The 24,196-nt window shown below is 53.1% G+C and overlaps 1 protein-coding gene across 3 annotated transcripts in view; it reads left to right on the top strand.

Moving 5' to 3' along the window:
* Nucleotides 1–23,966, top strand: part of VDR (vitamin D (1,25- dihydroxyvitamin D3) receptor) — a 60,699-nt gene extending 36,733 nt beyond the window's left edge. The window contains exons 2-8 of one of the 3 annotated variants that reach the window (XM_021091109.1): nt 808–938; nt 9,004–9,188; nt 9,570–9,690; nt 12,509–12,680; nt 19,394–19,545; nt 19,700–19,816; nt 21,324–23,966. In XM_021091109.1, coding sequence (XP_020946768.1) covers nt 815–938; nt 9,004–9,188; nt 9,570–9,690; nt 12,509–12,680; nt 19,394–19,545; nt 19,700–19,816; nt 21,324–21,583 — 1,131 coding nt within the window. In that variant the 5' untranslated portion in view covers nt 808–814 and the 3' untranslated portion in view covers nt 21,584–23,966. 3 annotated transcript variants of the gene reach the window in all.

Below are 24,196 nucleotides of genomic sequence, written 5' to 3'. Positions count from 1 at the left end.
CAGAAAGTCAAGGTCAGACCTCAGGTCTCCCCGTGTTCACCTGGCTGCTTCTCTTTCTGGGCAGGTTGTCTGAATGTCTAAAGCCATGGTTTGGGCCCTTTATCTCTTCTCCTTGCACTGTGCACCTGTCTGTCCCTGGTCCAAGGATGCTCCAGGCACAGATCTGGACTCTAGAAGACCTGTAGCTGAGACCAGCATTCTTGCCTCTCATGATGGCACTAAAGGCAGTGAGGGCTACTCTACAGATTTTGAAAAATTGGCTAGGCTAATCCACTCATATATTTCCTGTGCAATAAAAAAGAAAGAGAGGGGAGTTCCTTTCTTAGTGGGTTAAAAACCTGACATAGTGTCCATGAGGATGCAGTGGCCCACGCTTCGGCATAGGTCTCAGATGCTGCTCGGATCCCATGTTGCCGTAGCTGCGGTGCAGGCTGGCAGCTGCAGCTCCAGTTCCCTCGCCCAGGAACTTCCATATGCCACAGGTGCAGCAGTAAAAAGAGAGAAAAAAAAAGAGAGAGAGAGAGAGAGAAAGAGAGAGAGGGATAAGTAGAATACTGTAAAGTTAAGTAAAAGCAATGATGGCAACAGCGCAGCCAATGAAGGAGCACAGCACGTTGGCAAACACAGCAAGTCTGAGGGCTGGGCTGGGGCGGCCGCCGAGAGGGGCCCTGGGCAGGACAAGGAGCCCGGGAATGGCGGGCAGCTTTCCTGTCACAGCCCGCGCAGGAGGCCGCTCTCCTTCAGGCAGGGCTGAGGGGCTAGGAAGGAGGTGGAGGATCCAGCGTAGGGTCTGTGCTTCCTTGGCAGACGGAGCATGAAGCGCAAGGCGCTGTTTACCTGTCCCTTCAATGGAGACTGCCGCATCACCAAGGACAACCGCCGCCACTGCCAGGCCTGCCGGCTCAAGCGCTGTGTGGACATCGGCATGATGAAGGAGTGTGAGTTTCAGGGCGGGGCCGGGGAGGGGCGGGGCCAGGTGAGGGGCGGGGCCAGGTGAGGGGCGGGGCCAGGGGAAGGCGAGGGCTGCAGTTTATGCAAGTTTGGCCAGAAAGGTCTGGTCTGCTTACCCTTTGTAGCTGCCAGCACTGGGGGCCCCAGTTGCGGGGGTGAGTTGGACCAGCAGCCTCAGGCAGGGCAGCTTGAATTCCAAGGTCAAACGCCCCAAGGTGTCCTGCAAGCCCTTCTAGGATCTGTGTGTGTGTGTCCTGGAGGCCTGGGAAGGGCGCCTCCAGTGGGAGGCCTGTGAGGAGGGACAGGTACCAACCGCCCTCCCCCCCCCGCCCCCGCGCGCCCCCTGCGGGGTTAGTCTTCCTCTAAAACATCACTGCTGTTACTGCAGCCTCTTCCTAGGACCTTCAGGGAAAAGATGAGGCTCAAGGACCCCAGGGTCCTTTGGACTTTGGAGAGAGGGCTGCTGTGGGTGGGGAGGAGCTGGTGATGGGGGAAGAAATATTCTGAGATTCCACCCTGACCTAGCCTTCCAGCCATTCTGGCCCAGTAAGCGGACCTGAGGGCTGGTGCTCAGGGCCAGGTGGAAAGATCCTGCTGGGGGAGCACTAGACTCTAGGAGGACCCTCTAGATCCTGGTAGAGAAAGAGGGGCAATTTTCTAGGACTTTCTGTACAGCTCTGGGGTTGCAAGAGGGGACCAACAGGGCAGATTAACATGTTCTGATCCACTGTTAAAAACAATCCCTGGACTTTGCATCTGAGCGCTAGTACCAGTTGCTTGGTACCAGAGTAGCCATTGAATACAGCAAACCCTGGGAAGGACTGGCCAGGCCCTCCCTGGGCCGGAAACAAGGGCACCGGGTGGGCCTGGGCTTGGGTGCCTTCTGCACACTCTGCTCCCACCCTGCCCCTTGCTCAGCCTCTCTGTGATCTGCCCATTGCCCCCTTCCTGGGCTTGAGATAGAGGCTGTGCCCTGTTAAACTGAGTGGGAGGAGGCTCAGGAGGAGTGTCAGATGCAGTCATCCCAGAGGCCCTCCTGCTTGTGGGGCTGTTTCTGGGGGGAGCTCTGGGAGAAGTCAGATACAGGGAAGGTGTGTCTGGAACAGAGAAATAGCCACAGGACGCGGCTGAGGGGATGGAAAATTTCTTCCTTGATGGCAAAACAATTCTGTGTTTTGGGGAAACAGAGGCAGAGTGGCAGTCCTAATAAGGACTCCTCAGTCCTTGATGGGCTCCCTTCTGGGGGGCCACAGCCCCTCGCTCCTGATCCCAGCTCCCCAGCCAACACTGGCAGCCCCAGAAGAAGTTTTCAGGCCATCGTTCCTCCTCACCACCGCGTGAGCATGCAAGCCTGGGCACGCTGCTCCCTCCTAGCCCTGTCCTCTGCCCCACCCGCCTCCTGTTTATGCTGGAGCAGTGGAGGCTCAAGGCCTGGGTGTCTCATGGGTTTTCTCACACGTGGGTTGGCAGAGTGCACCCTGCTCTGTGCGAGGTGCTAAGCTGGATATAAACAGGACCAGGCACATGCAGTCCCTGCCCCTGTCCTGCCCCCCCCACACACACACAGAACCTCCACGTGGCAGGAAGCCATGGTTCCAAGGCTCCAGCCAATAGAGAATGGCCCAGAGTTGCACCACGGGGATTCAGTAAGGCTCTGCCACAGGAGTTCCAGACAGGGCCAGCCTCGTGGAAGTCCCTGAGGTGCCTCTCTTATGTCTCAGGAGAAAGATGTTCCATCAGCTTGGAACAGGGAGAATACTTAGAGAAATCATCTGAGACCCAGAAAGGCAAAAATACCATGATTGGAGTCGGAAAGCACGTTGAGTCTAGGATCAAACGCCACATCCCCTTCTCCACCCTCGCTAGTCCCCACAGAGAGCCCTGCATCCACCATGAGGAGCAGGCCTGGGGTGTTTCAGGGCGCGTCTGCCCCAGGAACACCACGTGGGGGGATGGAAGCAGCAATCTACCCCCAGCCCCCCATCAGCTTTGTGCCTCAGCCACCCCAACCCCAGCCTCAGTTCCTCCGCCAGAGCCCTGTGTCCCTGTCCTGCTCTAAGCCCGGGGCAGTCCTGTGTCCGCCACTCTCATTCTGCTAGGACAAGGAGCTGCGCGGAGTTAGGGGTGGGCTGCTGGAGCTCCAGTGAAAATAGAAATGTTGGGCCAACCCTAGGCTCATTCTTTCCATGCCCCAAAGGGAAGGTCCTCCAGGAGGAGTTATCGTTCCCTGCCTCGGGTTAGCCAAGCCTTGGGAGGCCTATCAATATGTCTAGGCCTGGAGTGCCCCGGCCCAGATCTCTAGGAGAGCTGCTTCTTTATCACCTGGGCTGGCTGTTGTCCCCAAGGCCTTGCCTCCTAGAGATAACTGAGGGTCAAATTAGTAAAACCACAGGCCAGCCCAGGGCTGCCTTGGAAGGGAGCTGCAAACCCAGGCTCCTTTCTGCCGGGGCAGGGAGGCGGCTTCCCTCGAGGAGGCACAAGAAGGGGAGGGGATGAGAGTGGGAGCCAGGGTTTATGGACCACTTAACTGTACCACGGGCAGGCACTAGCACTTTCTTGTTAAAGTCAGACAACAATCCCTACATATGTAAGTAATTCTATTTGGGTTTTTTTGTTTGTTTTTTTGTCTTTGCCTTTTCTAGGGCTGCTCCCACGGCATATGGAGGTTCCCAGGCTAGGGGTTGAATCGGAGCTGTAGCCAACGGAGCAAGGCCCTTTACGCGGCCAGCAAGGAGTTGGGAAGCTCTGTGCAGGCCCATGGCTTTCACTAAGTCATTGTACACAGCTCATGGCCCTTATTCATTGGAAAGCCCATCAATGGGCTTTTTACTTCCGTGGCTTTTAACTTCAAAACATGTCTTCCTATGTAGTAGTAATGGTCTTTTTTTTTTTTTTTTTAAATTATTTTATTTATTTATTTATTTTGGTCTTTTTGCTATTTCTTTGGGCCGCTCCCACGGCATATGGAGGTTCCCAGGCTAGGGGTCCAATCGGAGCTGCAGCCACCGGCCTATGCCAGAGCCACAGCAACGCAGGATCCAAGCCGCATCTGCGACCTACACCACAGCTCACGACAACGCCGGATCCTTAGCCCACTGAGCAAGGGCAGGGACCAAACCCGCAACCTCATGGTTCCTAGTCGGATTCGTTAACCACTGCGCCATGATGGGAACTCCGTAATGGTCTTTTTAGCAGGATTCATTGAGAAAATGACTCTTTAAATCTCCTATTAAATTAACAACCCCTTTAAACAAATGACATTACATAAATCCCAATGACTTCCGCATATGTGAGAGACTTGCGACTTAGTCCCCAGACAGTGTTACCTGGAGAGAGACCTGTTGATTGGCAGCCTCCGTTTGAAACCAGCAGATCTCAGCATCCCTCCCTTTAGTGTCACACACAGGATGGTGGTCGCTCTTTGACAGCAGTGATGGAAAATGAGCATTGTCATAAGGTTAACCTCAGTCTCTTAACTTTATCCTTTTCAAGTAAATCACTGATAGCTTTGCTACTTTAATTTTTCACACTCTACAAATGAATTGGAATGCATGTGTCAGGATTCCACCGCTGAGGTCCATGGTCCGACTATGCCTTCGGAGCTAGTTATAGTCACAGGCGGTATGAGGCAGTGGTTAGGGGTATGAGGCAGTGGTTAGGAACTTGGACTCCAGAACCAGACTGCTCAGGCCCAAATTCTACCTCCATCACTTGTTTGCTGTATGACTTTGAGCAAGGTATACAGCCTCCCTGGGCCTCAGTGCCCTCATCAGCAAAATGAGGATAATAGCACCTGCCTTAGGGGTTATTACAAGGACTAAATAATGTTAATTAATATATAAGAAGCACTTTGAATAATGCCCACTACATAAAAACTATTTTTAAAAAAGTTTTATGAAAGCATAGCTGATCTACAATGTTGTTCCAAGGGGAAGTTCCCTTTTGGTACAGCGGGTTAAAAATCCTGCATTGTCGCTATAGCATCTTGGGTCTCTGCTGTGGCATGGGTTCAGTCCCTGGCCTGGGAACTTCCACATGCTATGGGTGTGGTCAAAAAAAAATTGTGCCAATTTCTGCTGTATAGCAAGGCGACTCCATTATACATACATACATACACACACACACACACACACACACACACACACACACACACACACACATTCTTTTTTGTATTCTTTTCCATCATAGCCTATCCCGGGAGACTGGATATAGTTCCCTGTGCTGAACAGCAGGACTTATTGTTTATCCATTCTAAATGTAATAGTTTGCATCTACTAGCCCCAAACTCCCAGTCCATCCCTCTTCCTCCCCCTTCCCCTTGACAATAACATGTCTGTTCTCTATATCCGTGAGTCTGAAAAATTCTATTTTTATTTACAGTGTATTTATTAACAGTATTTTTATTACATAAAACTCTATTGGCGTTCCCGTCGTGGCTCAGTGGTTAATGAACCGAACTAGTATCCATGAGCACATGGGTTCAATCCCTGGCCTCACTCAGGGGGTTAAGATTCTGCTGTTGCTATGAGCTGTGGTGTAGGTCACAGATGTGGCTCAGATCCTGTGTTGCTGTGGCTCTGGTGTAGGCCGGTGGCTACAGCTCCGATTCAACCCCTAGCCTGGGAACCTCCATATGCCGCGGGAGCAGCCCTAGAAAAGGCAAAAAGACAAAAAAAAAGAAAAAAGAAAAAAGCAAGCAAGCAAGAAAGAAAAGTAGCACAAGAACTCAAAATACAGCAGGCTGAGTCATACAGTGCAGGAAAACATCCCTATACAATTCTGAGGTCATAACCTGGTTCCTGCAGAGTCCAGTAATTATTCAGAATGATGCCTGTGAATCATCAAGAAAATGTTATATGACGTTACAGGTGTTCCGTTGCAAAGTATTCTGTTTTGAAAATACTTCAGTCAGAATTATTTAAATTAAGAATGTAAGCTGTGCTCAGAGTTCCAGGCTGGCCTGATGGGTAGTGGCATTGTCAGCACTGTGGCTCAGGTCACTGCAATGGCACAGGTTCAATTCCTGGCCTAGGAACTTCTGCATGCCTTGGGTATGGCAAAAAAAAAAAAAAAAAAAAAAAAAAGGAAGCTGTGCTTGGTGACATGTGGCATGTGCCATTCTGACATCATAGGGGGTGTGAGGCATTGGTGCACATCTCACCATTTCTCGTGATTCAGGACAACAAACAACACTTAGTAGTAGGTACAGTCCATATGGAGGTGTAGGGTGTCCAGTCCATCAGACTATTGAGCAAGCACCATGGCAGCCAGGAAACCCCATAGGGCTTGGCTTGGTTGGAGAGATACAGGCCTTGGTAGATGTGGCCTCTGCCCTTAGGTCACCTGCAGTTATGGTGAAGGAGAACTTGAACTTCTCAGGCTCTCTCTAAACAGGCAGTTATTGGAAAGTGTGCTAACCATAAACGTGGCGGAGTGGAGACAGTTGGGTGCCAGTGTGTGTGGGGAAAACTGTTCATTGCAGGTCAGGGCAATAAGAAAGCTTCCGTGAGTGGTACAAGAAGGCTGAATGCTGGGTGCTGGAGAACAGATGGAACTTGCATGGCTACAGGGCAAGGGTCTTCCCAGATGGACAGGCATCCAGCACAACGGGGAATGCGGTGGAAAGAGTGAGAGGATCGGAGTTCCCGGCGTGGCACAGTGGTTAACTAATCCAACTAGGAGCCATGAGGTTGCAGGTTCGATCCCTGCCCTTGCTCAGTGGGTTAAGGATCTGGCGTTGCTGTGAGCTGTGATGTAGGTCACAGACGTGGCTCGGATCCTACATTGCTGTGGCTCTGGCGTAGGCTGGCGGCTACAGTTCCAGTTAGACCCCTAGCCTGAGAACCTCCATATGCCGTGGGAGCAGCCCTAGAAAAGGCAAAAAGATTTAAAAAAAAAAAAGAGTGAGAGGACTATAGTCACAAGTCAGCAAGCATCCCAGCATGACTAGAGCAAGAGCTGCGTCCAGAAGCGCCAGGAAACGAACTTGCAAAGTTAGAAAGAAGAGAAATCATGGAGGATCTTGCCTTTAGTTTGGGCCTGCTAAGCAGGAAGGATCCAGAAAGTTTCTGAGCAGGAGCGTGACATCATAGAATCACAGGGGGTTATGGGAGCCCCATCAGGCCGAGAAACACACCTGTGGGCCCACCGAGCCAGCCTCCCAGCTCCAGCCTCATCACCTCCTCCACCGGCCCCTCCGATGAGCAGGAAAGACCGGACACCTCATCTTGGCTTCCCCACGCTGGGGCCTTGCACCTTGTCTGGAACAGGATGCTCCCTGCTCCCCGCTCTCCCACCCCACTTGCTCTTGGGGTCTCAGCAGACAGCCTCTGTGGGAGGAGGGCTGGCAGCTCTTTGGGCAAGTGAGTCCGGAACCTGGGCGTGGCCTCCTCGCAGCCTTCCTCTAGGTATGGAGGGAACACGCCATCTTTTGCTGCAAAATTCCCTTTTCCGCTGTGCCCAGTCCTGCCCCCCACAGTCTCTCCCTCCCCCTCCCCCAACTTCTCTTGTTCTCCCCCACCCCCACCCCCCGCAACCCTAGAGGCCTAGGCCAATGGGCCCTTCTCAAAGCCTGGAACCCGCCCACTCTGGGATTCTGGTTCCTTTCCCTGCTCTTGTGAAAGTCTCAGTTCTGTGGGCAGATGCCCTGGCAACACCAGCACAGAGCAAGCAGCTACAGGCCGAGGGCCCCAGTGCCCACTCGTACCGTCAGCGCTCGGCAAGCCCCAGCCAGGAGATCTGGGTGCTGGGCTGCTGTGCCAGGCACCCCTGCTCCCAGCCCCACCCTCCAAGCAGCAGCCCCTGGACTGTGAGGCCGGGATCCCCTGCACCCCGCCACCAGCAGACACTGAGTAGCCGGGGAGACAACTTCCCAGATGAGAGCTGTGAGCTGCTATCCTTAGGCACTTCCAGAGGAATCGAAAACTCCCTTGGGCAGAAATTTCAAGACCAGAGGGGCTGGAAGAAGGGTTGTTTTGCAGGAAACCAAAGAGGCAAAGTCTTTCTACATTGGTCACAGTAGCTCCCAGGCCTGGAAACTTGGACGTGGGGGTGGCCGTGCAGAGGGATCTTCTCGGCATCTCCGAGTTTCTGGTGCTAAGACTGTATACAGTGACTCCTCCCACCTCCCCTGTCTCCCTCAGGGTCAGGGAAAAGGAGGAGGGGGGAGGAAGAGGATCTGCTCTGTGCTAGGCCTGCATTCAGATCCCAGAACAGTCTGGTGCTCCACCTACACCCACTTTATGAAGGAGGGAACAAAAAAAGGACTTGGAAGAGATCATATGGTCCAAACTTCCATCGTTCCCACTGTGGCTCAACGGGATCAGCAGCGTCTCGGTGGCAGCAGGATGCAACTTAGATCCTCAGCCCTGCACAGTGGGTTAAAGGATTGGAGGTCCCGTTGTGACACAGTGGAAAGGAATCTGACTAGGAGCCATGAGGTTGCGGGTTCGATCCCTGGCCTCGCTCAGTGGATTCAGGATTCGGCGTTGCCATGAGCTGTAGTGTAGGTCGCAGACACAGCTCGGATCTGGCGTTGCTGTGGCTCCGGCATAGGCCGGCGATAACAGCTCCAATTGGACCCCTGGCCTGGGAATCTCCACATGCCGCTGGTGCAGCCCTAAAATAAAACCGAAAAGACAAAAAAAAAAAAGATCTCATGTTGCTGCAGTTGCAGTGTAGGTCACAGCTGCAGTTCAGACCTTATCCTTGGCCTGGGAACCTCATATGCCACAGAGTGGCCCAAAACAAAAAAGAGAGAGATCATATGGTCCAAATGTCTCACTTTAGAAAAAAGCAAACAAAAACCTGCAGAGTTCAGTTTGTCCAGAGTCAGACACCTTGTCCTTGAGATCCCAGGCTCCCCACCGTCCCACCTCCCACATCCTGTTTCCTCCTCTCTGCCGAGCCTGCCTTTCAACGTGCAACACTGATGGTCCATCCGTCTCGTGGCCTTGGCGTCCCCCTCACACCTCGTGCCTTTGCGCCCTGAGGGAGGTTCCACAGAGGCGGTGCAGGCCCGGCCCCCCTGACTCGCCCCTCCCCGCCCCACAGTCATCCTGACGGACGAGGAGGTGCAGCGCAAGCGGGAGATGATCCTCAAGCGGAAGGAGGAGGAGGCCTTGAAGGACAGTCTGCGGCCTAAGCTGTCGGAGGAGCAGCAGCGCATCATCGCCATCCTGCTGGACGCCCACCACAAGACCTATGACCCCACCTATGCTGACTTCGGCCAGTTCCGGGTACGTCCACCCGCTGGCCGGGAGCATGAGCAGGGCTGGCAAGTGGGCTAGAGGGCAGGGGGATCCCCGCACAAAACCTGGGAAGGGGAGTTCCCGTTGTGGCTCAGTGGTGATGAACCTGATTCGTACCCATGAGGACGTGGGTTCAATCCCTGGCCAGGCTCCGTGGGTTCAGGAGCTGCGGTGTAGGTCGCAGACGCCGCTCAGATCCCACGTTGCTGTGGCTGTGGCATAGGCCAGTGACTACAGCTCCAATTCGACCCCTAGCCTGGGGACCCCTCCCATAGACCCTCCGTGAAACCAATCCTGTCGGAGGTCAGAGCTGAGGCAGGAAGGGGGCCTCCAAATACGAGCTTCTGACACTCTACCTCTCCCTTCCAGCCTCCGGTTCGCGGGGATGAGGAGGAAGGGACCCTCCCCTCCAGGTCTTCCTCCGCGCATGCGCCCAGCTTCTCCGGAAGCTCGTCCTCTTCCTGCTCAGATCAATACACCTCCTCTCCAGGTAAGTGGGGCTACCGCCCCCTCCCCAAGAGCCCGGAGCTTCCCCAGACCCCTGACCTTGGCTGCGGCTGGATGGGCAGCACTCTGTGCTGTGCGGCGTCCTCAGAACAACCTCTTTTTAATGCACACGAGGGTCCACACTGAGGACACTGAGGAAGAGGCCAAGCTGTGGTGGTGGTGGGGGGTCTGCCTGTAGAGTCAATTTGCTTTCCTCTAAGCCAGCCTTCTGCCCCTGGCTCCTTCCCTGGGAGCGACCTGGTTCCTCTAAATGGTATTTTGAGCCTGGGCCTTTGGGGTTTTTCTTTTGTTTGGTGTTTGGTTTTGTTTTCCCCAGTTTTCTTGAGATGTCACTGACATAACATTGTGTAAGTTTAAGGTGTACGATATAATGATTTGATAGAAGTATACATTGCAAAATGATTGCCACAGTAAGTTTAGTTAATCTCACATAGTTACAAAGATTTTTATTTTATTTCCTTTTCGGCCATGCATGAGCCAAGGGCAAGTTCCTGAGCCAGGGATCGAACCCATACTACAGTAGCGACAACGCCAGATCCTTAACCCACTGAGCCACCAGGGAACTCCTACAAAGTTGTTTTTTTTTTCTCCTCTGTGATAACTTAGAGATGTACTCCCTTAGCAACCTTCAAATATAATAAACTGTATTGTTAACTACAGTCATCAGACCCTGTGTCTTTGCAGAGTGAAACTTGGCATGGAAGGAGATGTGGATCCCACCGCAGCCCATCTTCCCCTCAATCCCCGGGGGGGCCAGTAAGGCCCTGGATGACCTATTCCTTCTAGTTCATCTTTGCTTTTTTCTTATGGTCCTTTTCTGCCTTCCTCTTTATCTTCCTGCCTTACCAGCTGCCCTTGCCTTCATCCTTCACCCAACCCAACTGCCCTTTGCTTGGGGCCTGTGGGAGGGCAGGAATGGAAAAGCCCCCTCCCTTCTATGGAACTAGAACCCTCAGACAGGGTACTTCTCGGTTCATTTATGGGTCTGTGCCCGGATCCAGAGTAGGTGGGAAGGGTCCATGCACCAGGTGGACAGAGATGGCAGAGGAGCTGGTTGTCATGTCCACTCACCTGCACTACCACCACACGGGTAACTCATCCTCTGAGCCCCTCACCTTGTAGAAACCTCTCCCCAGTGTTAATTTTCTCAACCCACCTTCCTGCTCCTTTTACTTGCTGGTATATTCATTTTAATCAATGAGGGCCAGTCTGCATGTGATACATTGGTCTGTACTTCAACTTTTAATGGTTTTATTTAGAAGTTTTGACTCCCTCTCATTGGTTAATTTGAGGAGCTCCCCCCTCCGCCATGGTATGTTCAATGTAGCATATGTTTATTTAAAAATTCAAACTAATTAACATTTTTTATTTTTTTAATTATTATATGAAGGTAATACATGTTCATTATAGACATTCAGAAAATAGAAACTAAATTATGTAGATTACATATATTATATAATCTTTCATCACACCACCCCAAAATAATCACTACTGACACTACGATATATCTTTTTCCCAAGTTTTAATACATATGTATATTCAGAAATGGAATCATGCCATACTTAGCCTGCCAACTTGCTTTTTTCTCTTAATAGTGTATTATGTCATATTTTCATGCCATCCACTACACGCCTAGAGTATAATTTTTAAAGACTGCTTAGTATTCTGCAGTATAATGTACAATAACATATCTAAATCTCCTCTCCTTGGATACGTGGATTTTTCTTTTTCCCAGCTTGTTATTAAGTGAACAGCATGCTGGTGGCTAAATATTTGCACTTGCTCTGAACTTTTCCTTGTGCTGAATTCATGGAAGTAGGATTACTGGTCATAGTGTGTACATAGTTGTAGGCTTTGGACCCTCATGGTCCAATAACTTTCCAGATTACTTACACAAATTTATGCCTCCTTTAGTACACCAGCACTGCACAAGGATTGCCTGATTCCCTGCATCTTTACAAATACTGGTATCAACATTGAAAGGAACTTGTGGAGTTCCTGCTGTGGCACAGTGGGTTATGAATCCAACTGCAGCGGCTTGCAGAGGTGTGAACTGGCACAGTGGGTTAAAGGGTCCAGCATGGCTGCACCTGAGGCTCAGATTCAATCCCTAGTCTGGGAACTTCCATATGCTTTGGGTGCGGCCATAAAAAAATAATAAAAATAAATGCACTTGTTTCTAGTTTAAGGATGAAAAGTAGATGCTCTACTTGGCTGTTCGTTGGTTACTACTGAGGTTGAACATTGTTCTCCACAAGTGTATTCGTCCAAATTCTTTTTTTTTTTTTGGCTTTATTTTAGGGCCGCACCCACAGCATACAGAAGTTCCCAGGCTAGGGGTCGAATCAGAACTGTAGCTGCCAGCCTACACCACAGCCACAGCAACTTGGACCTAAGCCGCGGCTGCCGCCTACACCACAGCTCATGGCAACGCCGGATCCTTAACCCCCTGAGTGAGGCCAGGGATCAAGCCTGTGTCCTCATGGTTATTAGTCGGGTTCATTACCACTGAGCCACAGTGGGAACGCTGGTCCAAATCCATCTTTGATTTGAAGTCATTAGGAACACTGGGTAAAGTCATAGCTTGCAGAAGTCTTGTATCTCAGAGGGTCTCTGACCTTGATTTTCCCACCACATTCTGCTGAAGAAAGACACAGGAACCCTAGAGGGAAGACTGGGCTGAAGCGACCGTGAAGGGATTCCCAGCCAGCTCTGCAGCCAGGGTGCAGGACGTCCTCACAGATCCCAGCAGGAGCGAGCCTGGCTCAAGTAGTTCTTTCTTGTCCTTCATCCTTCCCCAGACACGATGGAGCCAGCCAGCTTCTCCCACCTGGATCTGAGCGAAGAAGACTCTGATGACCCTTCTGTGACCCTGGACCTGTCCCAGCTCTCCATGCTGCCCCATCTGGCTGACCTGGTCAGTTACAGTATCCAAAAGGTCATCGGCTTTGCCAAGATGATCCCAGGGTTCAGGTAAGGAGCTTCTGGGACATCCAGGGAAGAGTCAGAATCCTAGATGGAGGCAGAAGAAGGCTCAGAAATTACCAATCTACTGCTTCCCAAAATAGAGTCTCAGGTCCTACTCTAGACCTAAATCAGAATCTCTTCGTTAGGCCCAGGAATCTGTATTTAAGCAGTGCAGTCCAGGAGTTCCCACTGTGGTATAGCAAGGTAAGGATCTGGTGTTGTCTCGGCAGTGACTTGGGTTGCTGCTGAGGCACAGGTTCGATCCCCTCCCTGTGCAATGAATGGGTTAAGGATCTGGTGTTGCCACAGCCATGGTGTAGGTTGCAGCTTACAGCTTGGATTCCATTCCTAGCTTGGATTTGATCCCTAGCCAGGGTTGGGCAGGAAGACTTGTAAAGTAATTTAGAGGGAGACGAACTTTCTGGCGTATATAACCTGGGCATCTTTCATCCAATTTATCCCTCATCCAAGGCTGTTTCCTAATCATACCGAGATCTTTTTGCCAAAGTAGATAAGTATAAGGAGTTCTACTTGAGTCAAGACCCTCTCTTACGGAGTTCCCGTCATGGCGCAGAGGTTAACGAATCCGACTAGGAACCACGAGGTTGCAGGTTCAATCCCTGGCCTCACTCAGTGGATTAAGGATCCAGTGTTGCCATGAGCTGGATGCAGCTCAGCTCTGGCTTTGCTGTGGCTGTGGCTTAGCCTGGCAGCTGTAACTGGGAACCTCCATACTCTGTGGGTGTGGCCCTAGAAAGCCAAAAAAAAAAAAAGACCCTCTTATAGATTCAGTCATACAAGTTTCATTCATTCATTCAAATGTTTTACTGTTTTGGTAATAATGGCATATATAATATATTAAATAGTCATGCAGTGTTAAATATTCTTTTTTTTTTTTTTTTTTTTGTGGCCACCCCATGCCATGTGGAAATTCCCAGGCCAGGGATTGAACCTGTATACCAGAGCAGTGACCCAAGCTGCTGCAGTGACAATGCTGGATCCTTAACCCTCTGTGCCACAAGAGAACTCCTAAATATTTTTAAAAATACTTAAAAGTTGCCACTTTTAGCAGATATATTGGTAGACAGTTGTATCTTTATGTATATTCATAGCTTCATTCTTTCTAAAAGTTCATGTAGAACATTGTCATAAAATACTTACACAGTGTGGTTGAGAAATAGAAATAAATTAATATCAAGCAATAGTCTCATCATTTCCAGTAGTAGCAATAGTCGCAGTTGTGGCAGAAGAGGCAGAAGGCTTCCTCAAGACTGATGCTCAGATTCAGTGCTAGAATACTAGGAGCTGGAAAATGATTGACATTGGCCCACTCTGAATGAAAACTAGTATGAGGGACCATTTATCATGTGGGGACTCTCTGCTGTGTGGGAAAGCCATCGGCCACTGTCTAAATTGCCGCATTGCCAGCTAGACGATGGTAATTCACAGAGCTAAACCCAGTACTTCTCAGTTTGTTTCTGTCCTGAGACAACTTGCTCTGTGTTATTTTATGCCTCGCATGCATTCAAACACCAGGAATGTGCCAGTGCTCTTTCCTGGAATGAATGCAAAAATTGTAAAGGAGAGAAAAACGTTCAGCATTGTTGAGACTCCGCTCATTCTGCGTGGCACGTTTTGGTTGCAGCAAAGGGAGCAAAGGCCACTTTGGCAGGCAGAACGGGTGTCATCTGTGAGGTCAGCATCGCACTGGGCCTGGGATTTACCCTCCAGAGCCTTTCCTTGGAGCTGATGACACATTCTGTTTAGCACAGGTTCCAAGTCCCTCCCCCACTCTTCACGTTACTGTTTGCAGACGGCTCGTGTTCCAAAGCCTCGTTTTGTGTCAACATCTAGAGAAAAAAACACTTCAAGGTGCTGGTGGATACACAACAGCCGGCGGCTCCCATCCTGATTCAAGGAGAAGCAGTGCTCTACACCCAGGGTTCATCCCACCTTGTCTAGTGGGGCGCTGGACCAGAGGGCACCTGAGGCCCAGCTCAGATGCTGCGGTTCGGGGATTCTGAGTGGTGGCTGGGATCCAAAGTACCCCAGCGCAGCGCCCTCCGCTAAGTAAACGGAACCCCAGTTTTTCTCTTCGCCCCCATTCTCATACCCTTGCACCCGCAGCACTATCTGCCCCTCTCTTCTTCTCCCCAAGGATGAGCTGAAATCTCTTTCCTTCCCTTCAGGCCTCACTCACCAGAGTTCCCTGGTCTAGCCGTGCCGTCATGGCCAAAACGAGGTCTCTAAGAGCACCTGCTGGAGCCAGCCAGCTCTTGAGGCAAAATCAATTAAATCGATCTAAACAAGCTGGATTGGCTTTTCTCGCTTCAGCCTGACTTGAGAAGTCCCACAGTGGAATGATTCCTAGTAAAAGTGGAGCAGGCCTTAGCAAGAGCTCTGGGGATGGGGTGGAGTGGCGGGGGTGGGGGGTGAGGACACTGACGCAGACGCTCTGTGACCTCGTGGAGCTGATGCTGTACCAGGACTGGGGCCAGAGCCCAGGCTCCTTGGAGGACCCAGGCGGGGCCAGCCCAACAGCTCTCTGGTTCTGCCGGTTTCTGCACTTAGAGGTTCTGTGTTTCCAAGAAGTGAAAGAACAGTGGTTGCGTCCCTGGTGGCTTTGATCTTGCTGCCTAGAGGCGGGGGTGGAGGGTGTGGGGAGGGCAGGATGAGACTTCTGTGTGGGAGAGTGGGAGCGGGGTGGGAGTACGGGGTGGGATGAGGCTCCAGGGCGGGCATGGGACCAAAGTGGGGTGGGACTGGATGGGCTGTGCTGGGTGTCAACGGCCCTGTGGTGTGGCCTTGGCCCTGCTCCTGCCTCCGACCTCTTCCCCCTCGGCCTCTCAGTCTGGCAGCCCCCCAAGCCTCCCCACCTCAGTCCCGCAAGAGAAATGCAGGGAGGAGGTGGTGCAGGAGCAGTCGTGGATCTCAGAGCATGGAACCACAGTGTTCACTGCCCAGACTGGTGCAGGAGATACCACAGAGGGCTAAAGGCCTCCAACCCCACTGCCATTTCCATCCCCAGAGACTCCTGCCTCTGTCAAAGGCCTGGGGTCATAGCGCTTCCCTCCGCCTCTGCCCTTTCCTCTATTTATTTGCTCATCGATCCAGCAATCAGCTTGCTTATATAAACTGGGAGGGAAGAAAGCTGCCTCGGACAGCCTCTGGCCTCCGGAGGGTCAGCGTCTGATGGAAGAGAGAGGCCTGTGAGCGGCTGTGGTGACAAGATTAGGGCAGTGAGAGACGCCTGTTAGAGGCACAGACAGAATGCAGGCCATGGAGGGAGGGGGGAAGCCTTGCCTGGGATGGGGGAGGGGAGACAAGCCCGCATTCCCAGAGCGTGTGGCAGGTGCCCAGAAGCAGCGGCAGGGGTGAAAACCTATGAGGAGGTCCAGGGAGGAGGCCCAGAGCCCGAGCCAGTGTCCATTACAGCAGGAAACTTCTCTGACTGGATTCCCCTTTGGCTCCACCTCTGCCCCCAACCCACCACCAGTCTCAGTTCTGGCTTCGAGCTGGCTCGTAGAAATTCCCTGTATTTCCAGCCCATGGGTAGTAATTTGAGGTTGTTCTAGGTTGGCTTTCATAGCAGGAGTATGTCTGGATCACAGCAGCCAGTGAAATCTCTCTGGCCAAACACGCATGGGATATTCGTTCATTTCTGGCCATCCGTTTTGAGGGGGCCCTTGAACAAAAGGTTACGTATAAAGATATTCCTCACAGAATTACTTATAATAGCAAAACTTCAAAGCAGCCCAAATACCCCAAAGTAAGTGACTGGGAGATTGATAAATAACTTATAGAGTGTGTTGATATAACGTGATGCAACCCACCATGAACTAACGTAGGAAGTGAGACACAGGGTCACTGTGACCTCCTACATGTTAAGAAAGAGATATTTGCGGAGTTCCCGTTAGGGTTCAGCGGATTAACAACCCAACTAGTAAAAAGAGGATGCGGGTTCGATCCCTGGCCTCACTCAGGGGTTAAGGATCCAGAGCTGCCGCAAGCTGTGGTATTGGTTGCAGGTGTGGCTCGGATCTGGCGTTGCTGTGGCTGCGGTGTAGGCTGGCAGCTGTAGCTCTGATTCGCCCCCTAGCCTGGGAACTTCCCTATGCTGCCTGTGCAGCTCTAAAAGGAAAAGAGAGAGAGAGAGATTTGCATAAAAAACAGGAAGAAAATAAACCAGAATGTTCATCATGGTTTTGAGCAATTTTTATTTGTTTTCATTTTCTGCAAAGATTTAATAATCGAATGTTTTACTGTATAATGAATTAAAACCCAAAGAAGGGTGATGTTAGTTTTTCTTTTTCAAGTGTGGATTGAAGAGTTCTCTTGTGGTGCAGTGGGTTAAGGACCCAGCATTGTCACTGCAGTAGCTTGGGTCACTGCTATGGTATGGGTTCGATCCCTGGCCTGGGAATTTCACATGCCACGGGCATGGCCAAAAAAACAAAAACAAAATGTGGACTGAGCGCCCAGAAAAAGGTGGCAAGGATGGCAAGACGTCATCAGGGCTATTTATCCCAGGAAAGATGCCAAGAGGAAATAGTGTCTTTCTTTAAATGGTGAGAGGAATGTCCCATAAGTGATGGAGAAGTCGGAGTTCTATGTTCCTTGAGAGGATGGAACTATGAGCAAGATGACTGTGTCATCGTGTGGGTTAGAGCTCAATAGAAGCCCAAGAGGCGCTTCACCCACAGCACGGCGTGGCTGTATCCCTGGCCCTGGGGGGATCCTGCACAGGCTGTGTGAGCACCATCTGCTGGGAGTGCTGAGGGAGGAACTGGACCACACAGCGTTGAAGGGGGGCCTCCCAATGCTGGCACTGTGAGATTTTCCTTCACTGCGCTTTGGTGGCCATCCTAATCAGGCAAGCCTTTTCACGCCTCCTCATCCATCACTTGCTGATACAGGGCCCACATCTGTTAACTCCGTTTCCCACTTTTTTTATATTCCAAAGTGCAGCCACAGAAGTTGACAGCCCATCGCAGGATATCCAGGAGGAAACATATAGTCAGAAAGGGAGGAAAATCCGGAAGCGATTTAATCCGTGGGCCCTGCTTTCTCCCTGTCATGGTTCAGACAAGCCCAGCTCGTGACTCAGAATAATGGAACTAGTCATCAGCCTCTTGACTCATCGACACCTAGTTATTGACACTCTCCTAGTGCTCAGGGTTCAACGTTCAATGTGAGGGCAACACTAAGGTAATTAAGAGGTGGTGCTGACCCTCAAGTAGCTCAGAGACAAGCACCTAAAGGACAGAGGTGAAGGGGAAAGGGCAAAATACCAGCAATGTACGAGCCACGTGCAGCAGGTCATAAAGGAATGGCTCTCATTCGATGAAGAGAATCAGAGAGTGGAGGACCCAAGAGAGACCTTCTAGATTCAGGACCAGAAAGACCAGGTGGAGCAGAAGAAGACAGGTGCTCCACGCGGGAGCCGTCCCATGTTCAAGGGCATGGCAGTGGCGTGAGAATGCATCACCTGAATGTGGAGTGTCCCACAGTTTAGAAGGGAGGGTTGGTGGAGCCTGCGATGGGAAGGGGGTCTGGAAAGACAGGTTGGAACCAAGTTATGGAGTACGGGCTTGAGCCCGGGGCGTTTGATAGTCTGTGCAGATTTCTGAGCACAGGAGTGACACTTTCCTGTAGCAGCGGTAAGAAAGGTGCACTAGAAACTTGACCCCAGGATTCTAGTAAGAGGCAACTGAAAGACATGAGGGAGCTCTGAATCAGAGCAGTCAGAGGAGTGGGAACGGGGTCCAGAGATGCTGGGCGTCACTCGGGGGAAGGACCAGAGGACAGGAGAGAGAGGGAGAGAAAGCATGGGAGCCACTGGGATGGCTCTAACATGTTTATTTTGTTTGTTTGTTTGTGGTTTTTTGTCTTTTTGCTATTTCTTTGGGCCGCTCCCACAGCACATGGAGGTTCCCAGACTAGGGGTCGAATCGGAGCTGTAGCCGCTGGCCTACACCAGAGCCACAGCAACGCGGGATCCGAGCCGCATCTGCAACCTACACCACAGCTCACGGCAACGCCAGATCCTTAGCCCACTGAGTAAGGGCAGGGATCGAACCCACAACCTCATGGTTCCTAGTCGGATTCGTTAACCACCGCGCCACGACGGGAACTCCTCTACCATGTTTTGCAGACCACCTTAGTCATGCCGTGGCCCTGAGAGCTTCCTCAAGCTCTCTCTTCATAACCCCAGAAGAGCTGTGGCTGCTTAGACCTGGGACACCCCAAAAAGTCACTGAGTAGCTGAGCTGATCCAGCTGGCATTTGGTCACAGTCTTGAGTTGTTCGCAAGTTGTTCTCCCTCAAGAAACAAGTCTTCTTCTTTCCAACCAGGCTGCAAGCTCCTCAGTGGAGGAGCTGGGCCCATGCTGGGCACCTGGCAGGTGTATACCTGTCAAAACACTGCACTAATTTACATGACTTGAAGGTCTCGGCGTCCCATTGTGGTTCAGTGGGTTAAGAACCTGACTAGAATCCATAAGGATGCAGGATCGATTCCTGGCCTCGCTCAGTGGGTTAAGGATCTGGCATTGCTGTGGCAGTGGTGAGGGCTGGCAGCGGCAGCTCCCATCCGACCCCTAGCCCGGGAACTTCCATATGCCACAGGTGCAGCCCTAAAAAGAACCAAAAGGAGAGAGAGAGAGAGAAGGTGCTGCCCAGTAAAGGAACCTGACCTCCACCTCTCCCCTCCCTGGCAGGGACCTCACCGCTGAGGACCAGATCGTGCTGCTGAAGTCAAGTGCCATCGAGGTCATCATGCTGCGCTCCAACCAGTCCTTCACCATGGACGACATGTCCTGGACCTGTGGCAGCCGGGACTACAAGTACCAAGTCAGCGACGTGGCCAAAGGTGCGTCTGGGCTCTGCCTCCGCCTGCCCCAGCTCCACCCCTCCTGGGGTCCAGGGCCCCACCAGGCACATCCGAGGGAGCAATGTCAGGCTGGATGTGGGGTGCGGGGGGCGTCCTGTGGGTGCCCACAGCAGCTGGCCATCCTCTCTCGCAGCCGGACACAGCCTGGAGCTGATCGAGCCCCTCATCAAGTTCCAGGTGGGGCTGAAGAAGCTGAACCTGCACGAGGAGGAGCACGTGCTGCTCATGGCCATCTGCATCGTCTCCCCAGGTACTCGCAGTGAGGACGTGGGACCTGGGATGTGGGGAGCGTGCAGGTGAAGCCCCACTGAAGACCAGCGGGAAGTTTGGAGGGAGGAGTGAGCAAAAGGAGAGAACGACAGGGAAACCTGGCTTTTGCTGGGTTTGCACAGCCAGGGTGGTGTGTGTATGTTGAGGGTTCCCTCACTGCCCTTGGCCTTGGCCTTTCCCTAGTGAAACCATTGCTGGTTCATGGGAGGGATTTTGAGGAGCCAGATAGATGGAGTTTCTTTTTTTCTTTCTTTCTTTCTCTTTCTTTCTTTTCTGTGTGTGTGTGTATGTGTGTGTGTGTGTGTGTCTTTTGTCTTTTCAGGGCCACACCTTCAGCATATGGAGGTTCCCAGGCTAGGGGTCGAATCAGAGCTATAGCTGCCGGCCTACACCACAGCCACAGCAACACAGGATCCTTAAGCCCCTAAGCAAGACCAGGGATCGAACCCGCAACCTCATGGTTACTCGTCAGATTCATTTCCACTGCACCACAAAGGGAACTCCTAGATGGAGTGTCTCAGGCCACAGACAGGCCTGTGTGAACTGGACTGACCTCCCTGACCCTTGAGGTCCCCTGAGGTCAGGGCACAAAACCCTGGGGCCCAATAGATGTTCTGCTGGCTGGACATCTGGCCTGATGGACAGTTGAGCTGACTGATTTTGGAGGCGGGATGCCGTCAGTCTTGAGCTCTTCTGCCTGTTTGGGGTGGAAAGAGGGAGACAGGCTGAGGAGGAGGGTCTTGTGGTCCCGGGGACTCTAGACACTGGTGAGGCCTCCCCCTGGACTGTGTTTGGGGAACAAACTAGTGGCTGCCATCCAGGGATGCTTTCCTGGGCTGGGGCCCGAGGGAAGGACCTGGGCACCCTCCTCCCGCCCAGTGAGCCCTCCCCAACTCATCCATTCATTTGTTCCCTCGGCAGTGATTTACTGGGCTCCTGTCAGGTACCAGGCACTGTGCTGGGCATAGAGACTCAGCAGCAAACAGGACGCAGACCTCTCCCACCAAGTGTAGGAGGAGACATCAAACACACGCCATTGTACAGCCAGTTCCTAGGAGTTCCCACTGTGGCTCAGCGGGTTAAGAACCTGACATAGTGTCCATGAGGATGCAGGTGTGAGCCTTGGCCTCGGTCAGTGGGTTAAGGATCCAGCGTTGTCGTGAGCTGTGGTGTAGAACCAGTGTTGCTGAGGCTGTGGTGCGGGCCAGCAGCTGCAGCTCTGATTTGACCCCTAGCCTGGGAACTTTCAGGCATGGCCTGAAAAAGCAAAAAAAATTTAAAAAAAAAAAAAAAAAAGGCAATAGAGAGTGGTTGAGATGTTGGGGAGGACTCTGGTGTCGCAGGTCAGCAGCCATCAGGAGTGATGGATGGATTCGGAGGTTAGGTGTCCATCTATGTGGGCTGAGGCATGAGGGGAGTGGATCGAACAGGGAGGGGCCCAGCTCAGATCTCCTGTGCCACCCCCACCCCACCCTCTCTGCCCACAGACCGTCCCGGGGTGCAGGACCCCACGCTGATCGAGGCCATCCAGGACCGCCTGTCCAACACGCTGCAGACCTACATCCGCTGCCGCCACCCGCCCCCGGGCAGCCACCTGCTCTACGCCAAGATGATCCAGAAGCTGGCCGACCTGCGTAGCCTGAACGAGGAGCACTCCAAGCAGTACCGCTGCCTCTCCTTCCAGCCCGAGTGCAGCATGAAGCTCACACCCCTTGTGCTTGAGGTGTTTGGCAACGAGATCTCCTGACTAGGGCAGCCTGCGGTGGCACCCGGCCGGGGCTGCCTCTCTGGGGCCCTGCGCCCAGGCCTGGGGTGGGCGTCTGGCCAGCAGCCCTCCCCACCCCCTCTGGAGTTCAGCCCCTCCTCTGCCACCTCCCCTCCCCGCCTGGCCCATCCTCTCTCCTGCCACAGGCTGCTCCCACTCCCACGAGACCTCCGTTATGAGGAGTTGCTGTTTATTTGACAGAGAAACTCAAGTGGGGGCAGAGGGCAGAGGCTGAGGACCCGGGGACGCCCCCGCTGCTCCAGAAGCGGCTGCTGGTGATGCCGAGGGAAAAGGCAGGCAGGAGAAATAGCCCCTTCCTCAGGGACAGAGACACCCGTACCTCCACCCCACTCCAGGCCCCCGTGTCCAGAGCCTGGTGGGATCTTCCTTCTTCCGCCTCATCCACGGCACGTACTGACCCACAGCCCCACCTCATCCTGCTGCCAGTCTGCGCTGTTCCGTCCCCAGGCAGCGAGCCACCAGGGGGCCTTGGCCCTCTGCCTGTCCAGGACACTCACTGCCAAGGATGACCAAAACCAGGGTGACGAAGGTCACAAATCCATCTCTGCTGCCCAAAGGGCACATGCCTAAGCCCTCCGTGCCCACCTTCCTCTCATCCCTATGGTAACGTTGTCCCCGGAAGGAGCTGTGGTAAGACAGGCTGCCTCCCCACGGCTGGGGACACTGGCCCAGAACCCACCTGCCAAGAGGCCCAGGAGGGAAGAGAGCAGGGCCCAGGCGGGGGGATTTGGGGGAGGCAGGCACATCCAGCCTCATGGAAGAGTGGTAGACAGAGGCCTCACCTGTCCTGTGGTGGAGCCCGTGGCTCTGCAGCCTGGATCTGAGGGGGTAGCCAAGGCGGGAGTTCTCCTTCTGACAACCCACATGGCAAGACTGACGGGCACCCAGGCTTCAGAGAAGCGCTGGACTCTGTCATCCTCCCCTGCCAGTGCCTTACCTCTGCTCCCTGAGAGAGGACCAGACCGGCTGCAGGCTCCCCTCACACAGCAGCCGTGGGCACCCAAGGGGCCTAACCCTGGGATGGCCAAGGGTGGTGACCCAGAGGTCAGCCCACTGTCCCCACCCCACCCCACAGTCTGGGGAAGCAGTGCCGCTCTGCCTACCAGCAGGGCCTCGTCTTTCCCACCTGGCCCGGCGCCCAAGCCATGCCCTCCCTGCCCACCACTGCCTGCTTCCAACACCGCCGTTCCCCCAAGAAGCAGGAGCCAGTGCCCCGGCCCCCGGGGTGGGGGTGGAGGGGGGGGTGAGAGACAGCGGGTTGGTCTGCTGTCCAGCCCGAGGGAGTGGGGCTGGTTCCTTCCGCTCCCATCGCACCACTGTGACGTCAGAGGTGGGTCCTTCCCACATCCAGAGGCACTCAGGAGGGGGCACTCCTGGCCCCGGGACCTCTGGGCTTCCACGGGGGTGTGAGCCGCAGGCCTGTGGGAGGGGGGCAGACAAGGTTCTCCCAGGAATCACAGAGGGTTCTTCAGCTCCTACGGAGGTTTCTGTCTCAGCAGGACACCCCCCCCCCGCCCCCGGCCCTGCACCTGCTGTTCACTACAGACCCCAGGAGCCAACGACTTACCACTGCAACCGCTGGGACAGCCGCCAGGGCCCGCCTGGCCAGTGCTTTCTCCATCTGGCAGCCACGTTCCTACTGCCGGCCACCGTCCTAAGACTCAGTCTGATGCTGATTAGATGGGGGTTGTCTTCCGAATCAGGCTCCATTGTGGTACCACGTGCTAATCTAGCCGGTGGTAGGGACCACAGGTGAAGCGAGATTTACGGGACCAGGGACTTAACATGGTGAAAATTCTATATCTTAATCATTGCTGTTGTTAGTTTACAAAGCAGGGAGAAGTGGGATTTGATTTTAGCTGCCGAACCTGTTGGCCCGGCTGCTAGTCAGCAGAAGAAAAAGCTGGAAAATCACTAACCCAGTTCGACCCCCTGGTTAAAGAAAACTGATGCTGAGAGGAGGGCGTGACTCACCCAAGCTCAAGGAACTAGTTAGAAGCAGCCCCAGGGCTGCACCCCAATTTGGACTTAGGGTTCAGTGCTCGTTTCGCTATACCACGCTTGAGCTCAGACCCCATGTCCCACTTCCCTAGAGGAGGACCTTTCCCTGGGGGAAGCCCTGGGCTTTCGACAGAGCAAGTCCAGATCCCAGACCCCTGCCTTGCTTCCCTTGGTTGTCACCCCACTGACTGACCCATCAGGGGGAGGAGAAGGGACACCTCAGCCTGTGTCAATGTGAATCGGACCCCCGCCCCTCTGTGGCCCTGGCTGGATGGGGTCTCCGCCTCAGCCCTGTATGATGCTGTTGCCTCATCAATAAAGTGCATTTGTCTTTGTACCGTCTCCGCCTTCCCAAAGCTCGTCTGGCCCTGCCTTCCCCAGGGGACCCCACGGGACACTGAACACCAGTGCCTCAGCTCTGGGGCACACAACAGTCCAGTCCAGTCCCTAAGTAAAATCTAGGAGCTGAGAGGAAAAGAAAAGAGAAAAAGTGAGGTTTCCTGGGACTAAATTGGGAAAAGATGTTATCACCTCTTTTGCTTTAAAATGAAAGAATGAGAGCTCCCATTGTGG

This window comes from Sus scrofa, chromosome 5 (genome assembly GCF_000003025.6).
Source record: "Sus scrofa isolate TJ Tabasco breed Duroc chromosome 5, Sscrofa11.1, whole genome shotgun sequence".
Lineage (NCBI taxonomy): Eukaryota > Metazoa > Chordata > Mammalia > Artiodactyla > Suidae > Sus > Sus scrofa.
Note: the sequence above shows the minus strand (reverse complement) of the source record. Positions and strands in the feature narration are given on the sequence as shown.